We start from the raw sequence: 18,396 nt of genomic DNA, 5'->3' as shown, positions 1-18,396 counted from the left end.
CGCACGTCTTTCGATGGTGATATCTGTTTGAAACTCATACTCTCGTAGCTGTCCAAAATTCCGGCATAGTCTTTTCATTCAAATACCACCATGTCTTCCAACGATGATTATCAAACCTACAAGTTGGGCAATTTCAAGCTAAAGTCAGGTGGAGAGATACCAGACGCTTTTATCGCCTACATGACTTTAGGTAACCCGTCACTACCTGCTATCATATATCCAACATGGTATTCTGGGAGTATGCATAGCCCCAGGCACCCATTACTGAGCAGCTGCTAATACGATGATGTAGCGATATCCGACAATATCTGGCTGACGGGCTCAGAGAAGACACTCAAACCTTCTGAATACTACATCATCATGCCTGCTTTGTTCGGCAACGGGCAGTCATCTTCGCCATCCAACATGCCAGGTTTGCGCCCGTTTCCAGAAGTGCTGTTCTACGACAACGTGAGAGCGCAGCATGAGCTCGTCACTAAACATCTTGGTGTAAAGCATGCTCGTGCAGTCCTTGGTTGGTCCATGGGAGCAGGACAGACGTACCAATGGGCTACGCAATTCCCCGACTTCATGGACCTCGCGGTGCCGTTTTGTGGAAGTGCAAAGACGAGCTTGCATAACCAGGTATTCCTAGAAGGCGTCAAAAGCACCTTGTACGCTGCAATAGGAACAAGTTCAGCAGGAGTTGCGAAGCCAAGTCTTCTAGCTGCTCAAGGCAAAACAGAGCAATTCGCATCCTCGAACCGAGAGGTCGGATTGAAGGCTCTTGGACGCGTTTATGCTGGCTGGGGCTTCTCACAAGCATTCTATCGTGAGAAGCTGTATGAGACAGCACCCACGCTTGGATTCAAGAATCTGGACGACTTTCTTGTCAACTTCTGGGAAGCTTGGGCACTCTCGAAAGACCCAGAGAATATGCTGGTCATGGCGCATACATGGCAAGCTGGTGACTGCTCGCAGCAAGAACCGTATAATGGCGATTTTGAGAAAGCGATGAAGGGTATCAAAGCGAAGACACTTGTCCTGCCAGCGAAGACAGATCTGTATTTCCCACCAGAAGATTCAGAAATCGAAGTTCAGAACATGAAGCCAGGCGTGGGAACATTGGAGGTTTTCCCGTCTATCTGGGGCCACTGGTGTGTTTTTTCTCCCGAATGTATCGAACACGTGAAGCTGACAAGCAACTTAGGGCCGGCGGACCAGGACAGTCGACGGAAGACGTGAAATGGCTGGATAACCAAATGCGGGAGTTCTTTTCGAAGAACTGATCTCGTAAACAATGCTACTGGTTTTATAGCTTGATAGTCTCGACTACCTTGAAACGATCATTGTAGGTATTACGTTGAATAACACATACTTGATCAACATGCCAGTCCAAAGCTGCAGGCACGACTTCATCATTTGGGCTGTGATCCAGATGTTCCGCTATTCTCTTTCTAATCAGTGTGCGGAGTTCATCCAGGCGGACCTCACTCTTCACCTGTCCTACAGAAAGGTGAGGGACGAAGGGCCGCCGATCTGCATTTACTTCAGCAAATTCCTGTTGTAGAACTGCTTGAAGCCGTTGGACATTGTCTGTAGTAGGACCTAGCCAGACTGTTTTGCTGCCCCCTTTGCCGTGGCTGAAGAACCCGGGTGGATCCGCATTGAGCGTTATGTGGAATGATCGTATGTCTTGAACGGCTCTTGCGATACGGACACGTATGTCAGGCTTGAGAGACGAGTGCGAGTCCTCGCCTTGCCCGCTAGTTTCAGAAGGTGACGATAGGAAAGGGTATAGCAGGTTTATATGCGCAGGCCATCGCTCGAAGTTCTTATCGTGCGTGCGTCGGACGCCTTCGATAGGTGCAGCGATATTAGCGGGAGGCAATAGCACTAGTGCACTCTTGTGGGAGAGATGCAAGGGTAATTGTCTCGCCATGTTAGGCGATGGTGATGTTGAGTTGGCAAGGTTTGCCAATGTTGCGATGGCGACGGGTGAATGCCGCCGCTTCCAGGTTGAGCCACAGTGGCGCCCTAGCGCCTTGGCAACGGGCTGCTCGAAAGACGGATGCATCCTCGACTTCTGATTGCTGTGCATTCACTTTCCAGACTTCAACTCGGGAAAGGTCGCGTCGCCATGTGGGAGCGCTGAATCTCTTATTACACTCATTTCCCAGCCGTCTCTCACGACAATCCACCCCGACACGCGCCCGATTGCGACTTCTTCCGCGCCAGCTCGCCGCAGCACCCCCGAAGTCGCGCGACTCTTTCAACCCCGATTCTCTCACCCTTCACCATGGACGGCCAGAAGAAGCCCACCCGGCAGTTTGGAGTCACCAGCGCCATATCAGAGGCCGCGCCGACCGAACACGATATCCGGCTAAACGACAAACTCATCGAGACGCTGAAGACTGAGAATGTCTTCGAGACTCCCGAGGGCAACCGCAGGAGGTACGGCAGTCCCTGAACACGTAGTCGCGCCAAGCTAATCTTCGCAGGGAGGAGGTCATCGATCACATCCAGAAGGTCGTCGAAGAGTTTGTCCGTCGCGTCGGCAAACAGAAGGGTGTGCAGCAGCCTGTCCTCGATGCCGCCGGCGGCAAGATCTTCACCTTCGGTAGTTACGCTCTCGGCGTCCACGGTCCCACGTCGGATATCGATACACTCGTTGTCGCGCCCAAGTTCGTGACCATCGACGAATTCTTCAAAAACTTCCCTCCGACCTTCCGAGAGATGTCCAAGGCCGAAGACATCACCGAATTCGTGCCCGTCGAAGATGCCTTTGTCCCCATTATCAAGATGGAATATCGCGGTGTGAGCATAGACCTGCTATTCGCGTCCTTGCCGAAGAGATCGTCGATACCAAGAACAATGGAGACGATTGAGAAGAAGGATTTGGAAGGTCTCGGCGAGTCGGCAACACGGAGTGTGAACGGTACACGAGTCACCAACGAACTCTTGGATGCGGTGCCGCAAAAGGTCAGCTTTCGACACGCGCTGAGGGCCATCAAACTTTGGTCAAACCGCCGCGGCATCTACGGTGCAGTCTTCGGATACCCTGGCGGAGTTGCGTGGGCTATCATGGTTGCGCGCATCTGCCAGCTGTATCCCATGGCCAACGGTGCTACTATCGTTTCCAAGTTCTTCAGCTTGATGTACAAATGGACCTGGCCGCGACCTGTTATGCTAAAGCACATCGAAGAGGGCGACTTGGGTCTCCGGGTGTGGAATCCCCAGGTCTACGGCGGCGATCGCGCCCACCTCATGCCCATCATCACACCCGCCTTTCCTTCTATGTGCGCTACACATACGGTGATGCCATCGACGCTGCGAATCATGAAGGAGGAGTTCGGGCGAGCGGACAAGATCCTACAGCATATCTTCTCGGGCGCCAAGGACTGGGATTCACTCTTCGAGCGCCACTCCTTCTTTACCAAAGACCACAAATACTACCTCAGTGTCGTTGCCGCGAGTCGGACTAAGGAAGCCAACTCGACCTTCTCCGGACTGGTACAGTCGAAGATCCGTCATATCGTCAAAGGCATCGACGATGGACAAACGGGCATCGACACCGCCCGCCCGTACATTCACTACTTCGAACGCTTCCACCGCTGCAAAGACGATCAGTTCCATGAGGTCACACAGGGTTCTCTCGAGTACATGATCCCGGCATCCGAAGTTCCTGCTGAGGGTACTGAGCCAGCGAATGGCGAGCAGCATATCATTTACACTACGACCTTCTATATTGGTCTTACTTTACCTCCAGGTTCGTATGTCTAAGTTATCCAACACATGGCACAGCTAACTCGGCGTGTAGATGCTACCAAGTCGCTCGACATCTCCTACCCAGTGAGCCAATTCAGGAGTTACATCACTGATTCCGACCTCTACGATGACAAAGTGATGTCGGTCAAGGTAGTCCATACACGCAAGTAAGTATACCACCTGTCGATGCTTGTGGCAATCACTAACTTGTCAGCACTGCGCTTCCCGATGATGTCTTCGTCGAAGGAGAGACCCGACCAAAGAAGCCTAGCAAAGACAAGAAGAAGAAGGACGCGAAAAGTGCTAAGCGCCACTTCGCCGATACAGGCATTGACGTGCGTGACTCACGCCTCACTAAATCCTCTCGACGCTCACCCGCGTCCCGAGAGTAATCATACGCCATTATGCTGACGATTGTGCTAATACAGGACAGCGAGCATTCGGCAGCAAAGCGTCGACAGGCCGAACTGGCTACCAATGGAGTCGCTACTCCAGCGGCAGCATAAGTTCGCTTTCAGCTAAGCTAGCACATGTTCGCTTTTTCCATACTCTCCATCATTCACTTGATATTCTTGGGGTTTCTGACATTCTTCTTTTCTTCAGTTCCGGCTGCTTCCTCACGCGCCGACAAAGGTACGGCTCGTTAGCAACCTGCCTGCCTGATTACACAGGTCTTATCGATCGAACTAGAGACGCCTCCGGACTTGCGATCCGACGCCGCATCAGGTGCAGGTGCGTATCAGTACATCCGAGGTGCCTCTAACAAACAAAACCAGAAAAAAAAAGTAGGAAAAGATCCGCCGCAGAGCGCGACACAAAAACACTACAAAGAAGGTTTGATCACCCACTTTTTACCATAATGCATCAACCCTCCCATTCTGCAGTTGGCGTTGGTTGGCGTTCAAAATGCATTCACATGGCGTTTCACGACGAGCGGGACAGGTGGTATTCGTCCGCGCGCGATTGGAGTCACAGAGAGCGAGGGGAGCGATCAATTTGCTTTACAAACACCGGGAAAGAGAGGATACTCGTGGCTGCGAGCTGGGATTCTGTAACTAATACGCAAACTCTGTACAACCAAAAATCTACACCATTTGGGGCCTAAGTGCTCTGGCAGATCCATTGATGGCATCGTTGTGTATGAGTGATTGTGATGTGCTGAGGTTCTTCTATAAAAATTCTGTTGGACATTAACAACATACGTCCAAACCCAATCCACTCGATGCCGGGACCCATGTCGCAAGTACATAATATGTAAAGAATGCATATCCCTTCGTAATCATAACAGTCATAACCTCGCCAATTCAATATCACACATCATCCCTCTACCACGCTGTCTGACGCCGCAGCAACCGCACCAGTAGTACCGTCCAGTCCATTGATACCGTCCATCTCGCACACAACCATACCATCGTGAAGCCAGTACGGCATGTCGCGGATGTACGGAGCTTCGGCTTTCTTAGCGCCAGTCAACGCTGAAGCAGCACTTGCCCAGTTGAAGTATTTGTGGCAGCCAACGCAGAACTGTTCATAGATTAGCAAAGTGACATATATGTGAGGTTCAAAATGGGGTCTTACCATGCTATCACATCCACCATCCTTCTCGATAACCAATTGGCAGTTCGGACACCTCTTTCCATCTTTACCCTGCATGAGTTTGAGCGTCTCTTTCTCGGCATCACTCATCTTCTCATCCACATGCTTCGCCGCATACTCCGCACACGTAACGTCCTTGTGCCACGGAACAAGACACTGGGCGCAAGACCGGAAAGCACAGTCGTTGCACGCGACTTGCGGGTATCCAGCCGCCGTCGCATCTGGCAAACCGATCGCAGTGCATGTAGGTGAGAGACAGGTCATGGGCTTGGGACTCGCAGTTTCTTTCCACACTTCCAGCATCTCCATGTTGAACTTCTCAAGCGCGTCACCAGGAGGCATGTAGCGCAGGATGAAGTGGTGGTCCCAGGGCTCCGTGCAACCGGGTTCTAGACAGCCGGCGCCAAGTTGGCGTACACCGAGCGTGTCCATCTTTGCGGAGAGGAAGTTGCCGATACATGTCTTGCAGACGGGGTCGATTTTCCGTTTGCTGGGGTTCCGGGCTAGGTGGGCGATGCAGTTGAAGGGGACGTCTAGGTGTTGCTGCCAGCGGCCGCGCTTGGGTGGTACCCATTTGACGAACTCATCGGTGAGTTGCTCTTCGATGCAGATGCGGCATGTGAAGTGGGTGGGCGGTGGCTTGCGCGGCCTGGGGTTGGGGTTTGGCTTGCGCTTCTTCGCCCAGGGATCTGCACGTGGGCGACGCTTCTTGCTGGGCTTGGTGACCTTGGTGGCTTGGGCTTCTGAAGCTGCTTGTTTAGTTTGCGAGCGGAGGACTCGGGTGGTTGGGGTGGGTGAGGCTGCTGTTCGTGGCACTCGACGCATGGTGGAGTGAGGTGGTCAGTGGGGTGGTGGTACGAGTGTTGATTAGTGGTGATTCAGCGACCAAGTAAAGTAGATTGAAGAGTGAAAAGCGTGGTATAGAAGGTGCCTCGACCGAGTCGTGACTGACAAGGCTGGTTATATCAGGCTGAGGCTGCAGCTGACGTCGGTTGGCGGTATGGAACCGGAAGGCGCTGTGGATGCCTGGCTTCAATTGGCAGGCAGTGACTCACGGTAAACTTCTCAGCCTTTTAGTAGGAAGATTGTAGCCTGAGATCTGTAACTTGGCATCTAGGTACCATGGACGCTTGAGCCAGACAGATGGGTATGTTGCTTAGCCTATACCTAGATATCCCATTGGATAAGGCTAGCAGAAGTAGTAAGCAGTATTATATCAGGACCTATACAGTATCACATGAGAGAGCGCCCTCAGTGTGAGACTTGGTGTCATCTATTGGCGCATTTCGTCAGTCGTCATTGGACCATGTTCGTTTGTCGCAAACGTCTCTGATGCCTGGTAGGCTGTCAACGCGCTATCAACGCGCTAGCGAGGATCCTGGTGGCTAGATTCTGTGTGCATCTTGCTGCATACACACCATTGAATGTTGATAAATGGGTAGTATTCGAGATGATGTAGACGTCCGAGTGATGTTTGCCACGACTCGGAGATCCAAGCTGTTCGCAGTCGCGACGGCTGCATCGACCCCACTTTTAGGCTGCAGGGGTGCGCTGAGCACAGATCCCCCGAGCCCGAACTTTTTTTGCGACGCTTGCAAACGCAGAACGCTCAACTATCTCTGCAATTACCCCAGTACACGAGGTATCGTCACACGATAACCATGGCGCCTAAGGACGACGACTTTATTTTCACCATCTCCGATCACGACGATGTATCCGACGACGGTGGTGCCGACGAGGCTGCAGCAACGGCCAAACTAGCTGGCGCTGGAAAGAAGAGGAAATACACTGAAGACCCAGATCTCAACGTTAAGCCGAAAGAAGTCGCGTCGAAGAAAGCGAAGAAGGACAAGAAGAAGGGAAAGAAAGGAGCCGATCCCGCTCCAGAAATCGAAGATGACAACGCAATGCCAGAACCGACTGAAGATGTCGAACAGAACGACGACATTGCCAGCGATTTCGAGTTTGCGGTCGGCGACATAGATACCGGATTCGTGGAGGAGTTTGACGGCTGGGGCAACGACAACGGCACAGTTGCGCAGGAGTCGCAGAAGAAGGGCACCGCGGTCGATGTCGACGACATCATCGAGCGGAGGCGGAATAAGAAGAGCGCACAAGCAGTCATAGAAACGGAGTCGCCCGAGGCTTCTGTCAATGGCGACTTTGAGGGCTTCGGCGAGGATGACGAGCTCATGGCCGAAGACGGGTTCGGCATGGGCGCAGCAAGCGACTCAGAGGAAGACCAGGAGGACGAGGAGGAGGCTTCGGGGGCTGAGGGTAGTGGAAGCGAAGAGGAGGGCGACTCAGACGAAGAAGCAGAAGTACCGCATGTACCACATCCCATGGACCTTGAGGGCGCCGAAACAGACCAGGAAGATCAGAGCGAGGAAGAGGACGCCGTCGAGGCGAAGAAGGCAGCCGCTTTCTTCGCGCCCGAAGACAGCGTGCAGATCAAGAAGAAAAAGGGGGCCAAAGGTGGTACTGGTTCCTTCCAAGCCATGTCGCTTTCACGACCCATTCTACGAGGTTTGGCATCTGTTGGCTTCACCGAGCCTACGCCTATCCAGAACAAAGCAGTTCCGATTGCGATGCAAGGCAAGGACGTCGTGGGAGGAGCCGAGACTGGTTCCGGTAAAACGGCCGCTTTCCTCATTCCTATCCTCGAACGTCTGCTCTACCGACCGAAGAAGGTTCCAACCACCCGTGTCGCCATCTTCATGCCTACTCGTGAGTTGGCGGTACAATGTTTCAACGTCGCGACCAAACTCGCCTCCTTCACCGACATTACCTTCGCACTGATGGCTGGTGGTTTCTCAACGCGCGACCAAGAGGCTGTGCTGAAGACCCGACCGGATGTTGTAATTGCGACGCCTGGTCGTTTCATCGATCACATGCACAACACAGCTGCTTTCCAGGTAGAGCATCTCGAAATTCTCGTTCTCGATGAGGCCGATCGTATGCTCGAAGAGGGTTTCGAGAGCCAACTGAACGAGATCCTGACGACTATTCCGAAATCACGACAGACTATGCTGTTCTCCGCTACCATGACGAGCTCAGTCGACAAGCTTATCCGTATCGGTATGGACAAGCCCGTACGTCTGATGGTTGATGCGAAGAAGCATACTGTAGCAGGTCTGACGCAAGAGTTCGTGCGATTGAGGCAGGGTAAGGAAGACAAGAGGCTTGCATATTTGATGTATATTTGCGAAAAGATCTACACAGAGAAGGTCATCATTTTCTTCAGGCAAAAGAAGGAAGCGCATAGGGTGCGCGTTGTGTTCGCTCTGTGTGGGCTCAAGGCTAGTGAGCTCCATGGTAACATGAGCCAAGAACAGGTAAGCAACTCAACCATACTTGACGTTTGATGCGATACTAACAGTTACAGCGTATTCAATCCGTGGAGGCTTTCCGATCCGGCAAGTCAGCGTACTTATTGGCAACCGATGTCGCCTCGCGTGGTCTTGATATCAAGAACGTTGCGGTAGTCATCAATTACGAAGCACCGCAAAGTCACGATATCTACATGCATCGTGTTGGTCGTACCGCTCGTGCAGGACGAAGTGGTCGTGCCTGTACGCTTGCCGCAGAACCTGACCGCAAAGTTGTCAAGCAGGCTGTCAAGGCTTCGCGCGACCAAGGCGCCAAAGTTGTCAGTCGACAAGTACCAGTGGAAGAAACCGACAGGTGGATGAAGAAAATCAAGGATCTGGAAGGCGAAATTGAGGAGGTCCTCGCCGAAGAGAAAGAAGAGCGTGCCATGAGCGTCACAGAGCGTGACCTCAAGCGAGGTGAGAACCTGATTCAGCACGAAGATGAGATCAAGTCTCGGCCAAGGCGCACATGGTTCGAGTCTGAGAAGGACAAGTTGGCAGAGAAAGAGAAGGGTGCTGCTGCACTAAACGGGTCTTCCCAATCTGCCGGAGCAGCCATGAAGGCCAAGAAGGGGAAGAAGCTCAGTGGCAAAGACCGCAAGAAGCTCGAGATGAATGACGTCCGATCAGAAGGCAAGGTATGGAAGAAGGGCAAGGCGGATCGCGGTCTCAGTACTGGCAAAGCGAAGGAGAAGCAGGCTCACCAGAAGGCCAAGTCGAAGAAGATCGCCGCGAAGACCGGGTCGTTCAAGGGCTTCAAGGAGTAGGTGGTTCGTTCAGGAGTGGTTCCATAGCTTAATGATACCTCTGATCACGATTTATTGATTCATTGCCTCTTAAGATACATGAAGAGTGCGAGATATAAAAGTACATGAACAGGGTTGACGAATGCGTAGACATATTCGTAGGTCGTTACGCAAGCAAACTCTCGTTAAAGACCTCCCCACTGTTGTATTACCCTTCTGTGTGAAATATACGAGACTACCGTCAACAGCAAGACCAGGCAGATGGTGTGAAAACAATAACCATAAATTCACAGTGTTCATTGCTGATGAGCGCACTCCGTTTGGTCCGGTGACGGAACTGATGTGCGATTGACCTCATATGCCAAGCCCACCCCCTTTCTGGTCTAGGCGGGTAACCGGGAGCTGGCGGACGAACATGGCAGATTTATGGTACCTCAATTTCCAGGCACAACTACTTTTGCTTCCACCAGTTTCTTGACACGTACGCTCCTCCCAACACCTCTAACTACGCCTTCTTGTTCCATCTCGGTCTTACTTTTTTGGCAGCCGTACTACCAAGCACCTGCATTCGCGACAGGGTTCGTTATCAGCTCGGCTTATCGGCGGCTCATTCGACAACTTTCTGGTCTGGACCCGCACAGCTTCAACAGCTATTGCAAGCCCGACAAAGCGTCTGTTGGCACGAAGCACGCCCGTTCCGAACGATTCCGTCCGTTCACGCCCAGCGCTGGACTTTACGTCGCTGCACGTCATCCCATACGAGCAACCTGCTGCCTAGCGCTCTGAGCATCAGCAGAGCGCGCATACGAGCCTCCACTCTCTGCAGTCAGCGCAGCGGGGTACACGTGTATACAAAGACACGCAGCTATAGCGAGTGTCTACATTGAGGATAATCGGGAAGACGGATCGGACGCCATCTCGACCACCATGGCATCGGTACAGACACAAGCCAACGGCAACGGCGCCGCGGTACGGCCAGCACAGGCTGAGAAGGAGGGCGCGTACGAGAACATATTCCTCTTCATCCCAAACTTGATCGGTATGCGCGTCCCTCTCTACTCAACATACACGAGCTAACAACTCCCACAGGCTACTCGCGCGTCTTCCTCGCCCTGATCTCGCTCTACTACATGCCCCTCCACCCACGCACATGCACCCTCCTCTACAGCATATCCTGCCTGCTCGATGCGCTCGACGGCTACGCCGCGCGGGCCTACGAACAGAGCACCAAGTTTGGAGCTGTGCTCGACATGGTGACGGACAGGTGTACAACAACATGTCTGCTCGTTTTCCTGGCACAGGCGTTCCCGCGCTTCAGCATCGTCTTCCAGGGCCTCATCTCCCTCGACTTGGCTAGCCACTACATGCACATGTACGCGACGCTGAGCATGGGCGGCAGCGGCCAGAGCCACAAGAACGTCAATGAGAGCAGGAGTTGGTTGCTGAAGCAGTACTACTCTAATAACGTACGTTCCCCAACTGGAATCCTTTGTGTAGCACAATCACAAAGCATATGCTAACAACCACCCACAGAAAGTCCTCTTCACCCTCTGCGCCATGAACGAAATCTTCTTCATCGCCCTCTACCTCCTCTCCTTCAGCTCGCCCCTCCTGTCCCCGACCCTCTTCTCCGACCTCAACAACCCTTCGTCCATCCAGCCCGGCTCCCCCGCCGCTCCCAAACCCTCCATGTTCTTCGCTAGCCCCTTCTCCGCCGCTGCCATGGAGATGGCTCGCGCCAACAAGATGGACTCGACTGTGCCCTGGATCTGCATGCTTACATCTGCTCCCTTTATGGCGGTCAAGCAGTGGATAAATATTGTTCAGATGGTTAAGGCGAGCCAGTGGCTCGCGGAGGGGGACCGCGAGGCGAGGAGGAAGGCGGGTTTGCCTAGAAAGGGGGGCGCGAAGAAGAGTCAATAGACGTCTCTTCTTATCGGACATACAAGCGGGTCTAAGTCCAGAGCCGGCAAAAGGACAGACAAACCCGCCGATAGTGAGGAGTATCGCTCACCTGGTGGGTTATTTTGGCGGGCATGCATGTGTACAGATCAGATCTTCTGTATGCGGGTTTTCTCTCTTCATCTTTCTTTCACCTACTCATTTTGTAGTGATTTGCGACTTCACTTGTCTGCTTCAACTTTCTTCATTCGTTTTTTTTAGCTTCTAGCTTTTTATCTTGTACGAGTGTTCATCTCTTTTGCCTCTATAGATGGTCCCCAGGCTTTGCGGCGCGGAGAAAAAAAAGATCAAAGTCTTGACAAGGCCTTTGTACGCCAACATAATAATATGTCGTTTGCTGTATATATTACTGAAATGTGGAAATCACGGAGATGCTACATGTGAAGCTAGAATTGCGTTTTCATTGCGCTATGAATAATACGTGTTTCCTCTAATCCCTACTATCCCCCATCTTGTTTCCTTCGATACAACAGCAATACGCAACTCATGCAAGCGACTCCAACAGCTCCTCTCCAACCCATTCCAATTCATTCGTCCATCCAATCGTTTCTTCCTCACAAACAACATTCACATTCGCGTCGTCTGGGTCCTTTGTCGACAAGCCAAGTCTCGCCGCAGCCCCTTTAATGAGAAACCCTTTTTCTTCCGTCCATCCATGACGATGCTGCTAGCCGGGTGGACTGGGGGTTGAGGAATCCTATTTCCCCGAAACACGTCCCGCCCGGACCAAGTCCTGGAAGGCTGATTCTAGTGCCCGCTTTACTTCGCGGTAGCTCACTATCAGCACGTTTTGCTCGTCGCGGCTGACGAGCGGTATCTTCTCGTCGGTCCCGGCGTCGAGCTTGTTCAAGCAGTCGAGAACGTGCGCGAGGTCGGTGACTGGGTGTCCGTTGGCGTCTACTTGGTGGAAGACGTAGTCGCGGAACAGTTTGAGGTAGTAGCGCTCTCCAGTTTCTGCCCATACCGATGACGGGTTTGCGCCGCTGTTGCCGGGCATGTTTTGGGAGGCGTCTAGTTCTGGTCGCTCGTTGATCATATTGAGCTTGACCAACAGACGGACCAGTCTCGACGATTCCAACTCTTTTCCGAGGTTCACCGTAAGCGTATCTTGAGCATGTAGCTCACTGTCGAAGACCGATGCAAATTGATCGGCAATACCTCCCAAAAAGGTGTCAATGTCTTTCTGCATCGGCGCTGGTGTTGTGGGCGAAGACGGAGCTCCTGGTGCTGGTTGGGGGTTGAGCAGCCATTGCACGCACTCCTTGAGACGAGCTGTATAACTTCTAGTGATATAATCCATCGACTTTTGCATCTGCAAATGGGCTGTGGCGTTGTTGTTCGCGATGCAAAGTATTAGTCGTCCTAGCTGAACGAGGTCGTCTGCTTGCAGTTCGGGCACGGGACGCGCATTGTCAAACTGGACTATGTCCATAATACTGCATGCGTTGAGTCGTATCCGGTTCTTTGACGTTAACAGTATTTTCGAAGGTGTGATGAGGCGCGCTGCGAGACCCGAACCGTGTATGGCCTTTAGAGCCGATGCAATCTGAACAATGTAGCCCCATAACACTTGCTCTGGTACGTGCGATGATGCAGGTTGCCTCCCGTGGAAACGCTGCACTGGCTTGAAATGCTCATCAGCAAGTGACTTCGAATTTGGATGGTAGTCCGTGACTAAGATTAGGGAACTATCGCCAAAAGCTCGAGTAGTGAACGCTTCGTGGATTGTAACCACATTACCGTTCAAAACGCGTTTCCATGGCTGGGCGGAGCGAATTGCAGTCTCGCTTGTAAGGCGGAAGTTTTCCAGACGGCGTAGCGCATACGTCTTGCCATCTTTGCTTGACACAGCTTTGTAGATCCAGCTGGCGTACCCAAATGGAGCCGTGTTCTTCTGGGGTGACATGTCTAAACAAAACAAGGAGTGAAACTGCTCAATGACCGGCAAAGTACTATTCGGCGCGACCTGACGTGCAATATCCGCCTTCTTTTGCAACTCTTCCCGGAGAGCGTCAGGTATGAAGAAATCATGTGCAGTACGCTGGTAAGCAAGCAGACCCGTCGGCTGAGGCCCTACCGGCCAGTACAGATGGTATGCTGGAGTTTGAAACGCGTTGGCGTTCTGGAAATACGTCGTCGAAGCATCTTGTGCATACGGGTTGATGGTAGCAGCTTGGTGGGTTGCACCTGCCAAGGTAGAGATGCTGGACGGTGTGCTGAAAGGATCGTAGCCCACATTAGGGTCCACCTAGGGCGTTGTGAGTCGAGAACTGGATGTAAGAACGTGCTCCAAGGTCACGAAGTGAAGACAAATATATCAAGTAAAGCCACGCACCATCTGCTGACCCTCAAAAGACTGCGGGACAAAATCTTGGAAGTCATGTGAATTCCAATCAATGGCGGGTTCTTTCGCGTGCATATGCGGGGTGGTGACGGCTGAGACGATCAGCATGCATATAGAAGTCATTTGCGAATGCTCAGGACTCACCGGAGCGTTGCGATTTGGGAGTGAAGACTGCAGCATTGGCCGCCTTGGGGGAGATGGCGGCACTGCGAGAGGACGGGGTCACAGATCCATTGGTGCTCGCCTGCAGAGGCGTGAAGGAGGGAGAGTCGACGTTGAATCTCTTTTTGGCATTCTCATTCTGGCCCAGCTTGAGGGTGTCGTGGATGTAGGGGCAGGCTAGACAGGGTCACCACAGGATTCGGCAGGTGCGGCCAGCAGCACTTACTGTTTTCGTACCGGCAGTGTCCGTAGATGGTGACATTGCGGCAGAGGGTGTTCTTCGCTTCTGCATAGGCCAGTCAGACATGATATGTGTACAAGGTGTGGCTGCGTCATACCGCGTCCCTTAGGGCGAGGAGAGACGACTCCCCGTCGCGAATCACCCGAAGGACCGCCAAAGGTCGTTGCCATGAATCGCGGCTGGGTCGTCGAGGCGGTGTTGGTAGCAATAGAGGGGTGCTGGCGCGTCTTGGACGCAGTCGGGGGTGAGCGAGCAGCGCTCTGCGCGGGCTCTACGGGCTGCGAGGTGGGGGGTTTGCGGTCGGAGCCGGTATCATCTGACGAGCCGCCTCCCCTACTCCATCGGCCCGTGGACTTGTTCGAGTGTTTCCGCCTGGTGGTGCGCGCCTGTTTCTGGGGCGTGGTAGGGGCGTTGCGCCCGGGGGGATTGGGAAGCGAGTCCCGTGACGACGACGACGTCAACTCGGAGAAAGATTCGGTAGTCGAGGAGCCAGAGCTGGCAATGGCAGTCGCATGTGGGTGGCCCCTGGCTACGGAAAAGAAGGCAGGGCGCGGGGGCGTCGTGGAAGCGTGCGGCGCGCCTTTGTTCGGCGGCGATGCAGGCTGAATGGTGGGCAACCTGTGGCCGGCGTGGTGAGAAGTTCCTGCGAGCACATTAGAGAGCGAGCCCATCAGCGGCGACACGTCGTGGGCAGAGGCAGACGGCGGCTGGAGGTGCCCAGGGCCGCCGTCAGACATGGCGGGCGGCATGTTTCGCGATAGCCGACGAGAGTGGCATGCTTGGGGCGGGACAATTGGATGGGTACCTTTCGGAATTGCGGGCTATGAGCCACCCCCAGCGAGTCCAGCGTCCTGTAGGAGCAGCAGCCGCGTCTCCATTAGCAGGCACAGTCCAAATGGCGAGGCAGACTAGACGAGCAGGCGCGCTGGGTGAGTGAGGTGTGATAGCTGCGGGCTACACCTATCAGCGAACACCCGCCTTCCCTGCTGTTTGGCGCGTTTGCAGCTCGTGGCTTAGTCATCCGCTCAGTCATCCAACTTCCCCCTCGGCATGCTTCACACATCACCACCTAGGTACGACCACCTGAGGTCAACATCAAACACTGAACACGAGGCCTTGATTGCATTGGAATTTGTCTCTGCACGAACATCGCAGGTCATTATACCTTCATGTCCCTCGCCTTTCTCTAATACTGTCTGTCGTTTACGTCTTTAACTTCTTACTTAGAGCCTGTTTAGCAATTATTATATTTAATATAATACTAAAAATATAATATTATATAACTTATTATATACTTATGTTTAGTAATAAGTAATTTATATAATAGTAGTAGAATATATTCTATAAAATACAACGTATTTAAAAGCTATAAAATATATTATATTATAGTCTAATTAGAGTAGAGAATTTTATTATATAATTTTAGAAATTATTCTACGCTTTTTAGGCGCTATATAAGTATATAATAGTAGTAGAATAGCTTAAATTAGTTAAAAAGGTAGTTATTATTATATAATATATAGTAAATTAAAGCTTTACTATATCTTACTACTACTTATAATAAAGTATTTTACTACTACTTATAATAAAAGTATTCTACTACTACTTATAATAAAAGTATTCTACTACTACTTATAATAAGAGTATCTTACTACTATAGTATAATAAGAATATTCTACTACTACTTATAATAAAAATATTCTACTACTATAATAATTAGTTTACTAGCTCTAAAGCTTTATTATATTCTACTACTACTTACTTATATTAAGTCTATAAGTATTCTACTACTATAAACTAGCTTACTAGCCTTTATAGTCTTCTTATATTCTACTACTACTAATATATCTCTAAGCTTTTTATATATTTTACTACTACTTATATACTTTAACTTTATTATATTCTACTACTACTTATAATAAGAGTATTTTACTACTATAAACTAGCTTACTAGCCTCTATAGTCTTTTTATATTCTACTACTACTAATATACTTCTAAGCTCTTTATATATTCTACTACTACTTATACGCCTTAACTTTTATATATTCTACTACTACTTATATACTTTAACTTCTATATATTCTACTACTACTTATAAGCCTCTAACTTTTATATATTTTACTACTACTTATATACTCTAACTTCTATATATTCTACTACTACTTATACGCTCTAATCTCTATATATTCTACTACTACTTATACGCTTCTAAGCTCTTTATATATTCTACTACTATACGCTAGCTTACTAGCTACTATTTCTAAAGTAAAATATTCTCTTAAAGTAAAGTAATTTTATAGTAACTTTAAAATCTACTAAGTAAATAAAAACTAAGGTAGCTTTACTATAAGATAATAGAAAAAGTATAGAATAAGTTATAGTAAAAAAAAAGTATAAGATTATTAATCTACTTAGTAATATAGAAGAGTTAGAAGATAAGACTAGAGATAATCTTAAGAATATAATAGTACTATACCTACCTAACTTACTAATATACTTCTAAGTTTATACTAAGTTAAAATAAAATAAAAGCTTTACTTTACTCTTAGTAAGCTACTTTAGTAAGCACTATTAGCGCTAGAGGTTCTACTTAGCTTATAGTAAGCTACTTTAGTAAACACTATTAGTACTACTAACGCTAGAAGCTCTACTTATAGTAAGCTACCTTAGTAGATACTATTAGTACTACTAATACTTAATACTCTACTTATATAGTCTTAGTATATATAAGTAATAATAGCTATAGTAGCTAGTACTATACTTATATAGTAAGCTACTTTAATAGTAACTAGTAGTACTATTAATACTATACTTCTCTTTACTCTTATTAATAGCTATAATATACTAGTAGCTTTATATTTTACTACTATAGTAATTAGCTCTTTAGTACTTAAGGCTCTATATTCTACTACTATAGTAACTAGCTTACTAGCCTCTAAAGCCTTATATTCTACTACTATAATAACTAGCTTACTAGCCTCTAAGGCCTTATATTCTACTACTTTATATTCTACTACCTTATATTTTACTATCTTATATTCTACTATCTTATATTCTACTACTTTATATACGCTCTTTTTTATATCTCTCTACTTACTAAGCTTACTACTCTAGTAGAACTTAAGCTATACTTTTTCTAAAAAGCCTTCTATTAAGATAGTCTAAGCGTATAATAATACTATAAATAGAAATAAAGCGTTATATTTTACTACTTTTTATCTATTTTAGATTTATAGGTATTCTACTACTATAGTAACTATCTAATAAGCTTCTAAGCTCTTATTATATTCTACTACTACTTATCTAACTTAAAAATATAGATATTTTACTACTACTAGAATTAAGATATTCTACTACTCTATATAAGTAAAAAAAAGTAAGAAAAAAAAAGTAAAAAGAAAGAATAAATAGACTAAAGATTAAACTTAGAATTTTTATAAATAAGTATTATAGTTAGATAGTAAGTATATAAGAGAAGTAAAATAACCTAAGTTAAGTTCTATCTACTAATATATATCTATAGTACTCTACTACTAAGCTATCTATTTATATTACTTAATAAATAGTAGTTATCTTAGTTAGTATATATAAAATAGTAAGAGTATAGTAGTAAGAGTATAGTAGTAAGAGTATAGTTATAAGAGTCTTATAGAGATTAGATAATAATTAGTAGAAATAATAAAGTAATTATAGTAAGAAGCTTGTAATAAGAGCTATTAGAGGTAAATATATATAGTAGAGGTATTAGGCTAATATAGGCTAGAGTCTCTAAGAATCTAAACTATTATACGTTCTCTCTCTAAAATACTTAAAGTTCTAACTAAGCGTTTAATTACTTTAGTAGCTATAGATTTAATATCTAGTAGACTCTAGGCCTATTAAAAGAGAGCCTAGTAGAATAAAATATAAATAAAGAAAACTAAGGCTCTCTTTATAGAGAACCTTACTATAACTTCTTAGGCTAAGTAGAGTACCTATTAAAGAAACACTAATAAAGTAAGAGTAATAGATAGTAAGTCTTAAAGCTATAGATACCTATAGAGGTTAAAGTTAGGTAAAGACGTACGTTATAATTAACTTAGTAGACTTTAGAAGTAATATAGCTAAGCAAGTCTTTAAATAACTAGCTAGTTTTTTCTAAGTATATAAAGTCTAGTAGATAGAGTAGAGTAATAGTAAGCTCTCTATTATTATTATAGTTATTAAAGGTAACGTAAGATTCTAGG

General features: G+C 48.4%; 6 protein-coding genes across 6 annotated transcripts; 4 read left to right on the top strand and 2 right to left on the bottom strand.

The window, feature by feature from the left end:
• Window positions 1-90: 90 nt before the first annotated feature.
• J4E83_004680 (uncharacterized protein) lies at window positions 91-1,268 on the top strand (the record flags this gene model as incomplete). The annotated part of the gene is made up of 3 exons (XM_049331606.1): window positions 91-238; window positions 293-1,136; window positions 1,190-1,268. 3 exons carry the CDS (start codon window positions 91-93, stop codon window positions 1,266-1,268), a joined length of 1,071 nt encoding a protein of 356 aa, XP_049189380.1.
• A 1,010-nt stretch (window positions 1,269-2,278) lies between these two features.
• J4E83_004679 (uncharacterized protein) lies at window positions 2,279-4,139 on the top strand (the record flags this gene model as incomplete). Its single annotated transcript, XM_049331605.1, has 4 exons — window positions 2,279-2,433; window positions 2,481-3,748; window positions 3,800-3,914; window positions 3,962-4,139. 4 exons carry the CDS (start codon window positions 2,279-2,281, stop codon window positions 4,137-4,139), a joined length of 1,716 nt encoding a protein of 571 aa, XP_049189379.1.
• Window positions 4,140-5,064: 925 nt separating this feature from the next.
• J4E83_004678 (uncharacterized protein) lies at window positions 5,065-6,168 on the bottom strand (the record flags this gene model as incomplete). The annotated part of the gene is made up of 2 exons (XM_049331604.1): window positions 5,065-5,271; window positions 5,326-6,168. The coding sequence occupies 2 exons, from the start codon at window positions 6,166-6,168 to the stop codon at window positions 5,065-5,067; spliced, it is 1,050 nt and encodes a 349-aa protein (XP_049189378.1).
• Window positions 6,169-7,004: 836 nt separating this feature from the next.
• DRS1 (nucleolar DEAD-box protein required for synthesis of 60S ribosomal subunit) lies at window positions 7,005-9,481 on the top strand (the record flags this gene model as incomplete). Its single annotated transcript, XM_049331603.1, has 2 exons — window positions 7,005-8,678; window positions 8,729-9,481. The coding sequence occupies 2 exons, from the start codon at window positions 7,005-7,007 to the stop codon at window positions 9,479-9,481; spliced, it is 2,427 nt and encodes an 808-aa protein (XP_049189377.1).
• Window positions 9,482-10,387: 906 nt separating this feature from the next.
• Window positions 10,388-11,383, top strand: J4E83_004676 (uncharacterized protein; the record flags this gene model as incomplete). The annotated part of the gene is made up of 3 exons (XM_049331602.1): window positions 10,388-10,499; window positions 10,550-10,926; window positions 10,994-11,383. The coding sequence occupies 3 exons, from the start codon at window positions 10,388-10,390 to the stop codon at window positions 11,381-11,383; spliced, it is 879 nt and encodes a 292-aa protein (XP_049189376.1).
• Window positions 11,384-12,119: 736 nt separating this feature from the next.
• Window positions 12,120-14,840, bottom strand: PAN3 (PAB-dependent poly(A)-specific ribonuclease subunit 3; the record flags this gene model as incomplete). Its single annotated transcript, XM_049331601.1, has 5 exons — window positions 12,120-13,670; window positions 13,758-13,858; window positions 13,911-14,105; window positions 14,155-14,214; window positions 14,267-14,840. 5 exons carry the CDS (start codon window positions 14,838-14,840, stop codon window positions 12,120-12,122), a joined length of 2,481 nt encoding a protein of 826 aa, XP_049189375.1.
• Between the last annotated feature and the right edge of the window lie 3,556 nt (window positions 14,841-18,396).

This window comes from Alternaria metachromatica (genome assembly GCF_023757995.1).
Source record: "Alternaria metachromatica strain BMP 0045 chromosome Unknown scaffold_8, whole genome shotgun sequence".
In the NCBI taxonomy this organism is placed as follows: domain Eukaryota; kingdom Fungi; phylum Ascomycota; class Dothideomycetes; order Pleosporales; family Pleosporaceae; genus Alternaria; species Alternaria metachromatica.
The sequence above is the reverse complement of the archived record's forward strand: the minus strand, read 5'-3'. Positions and strand labels throughout refer to the sequence as shown.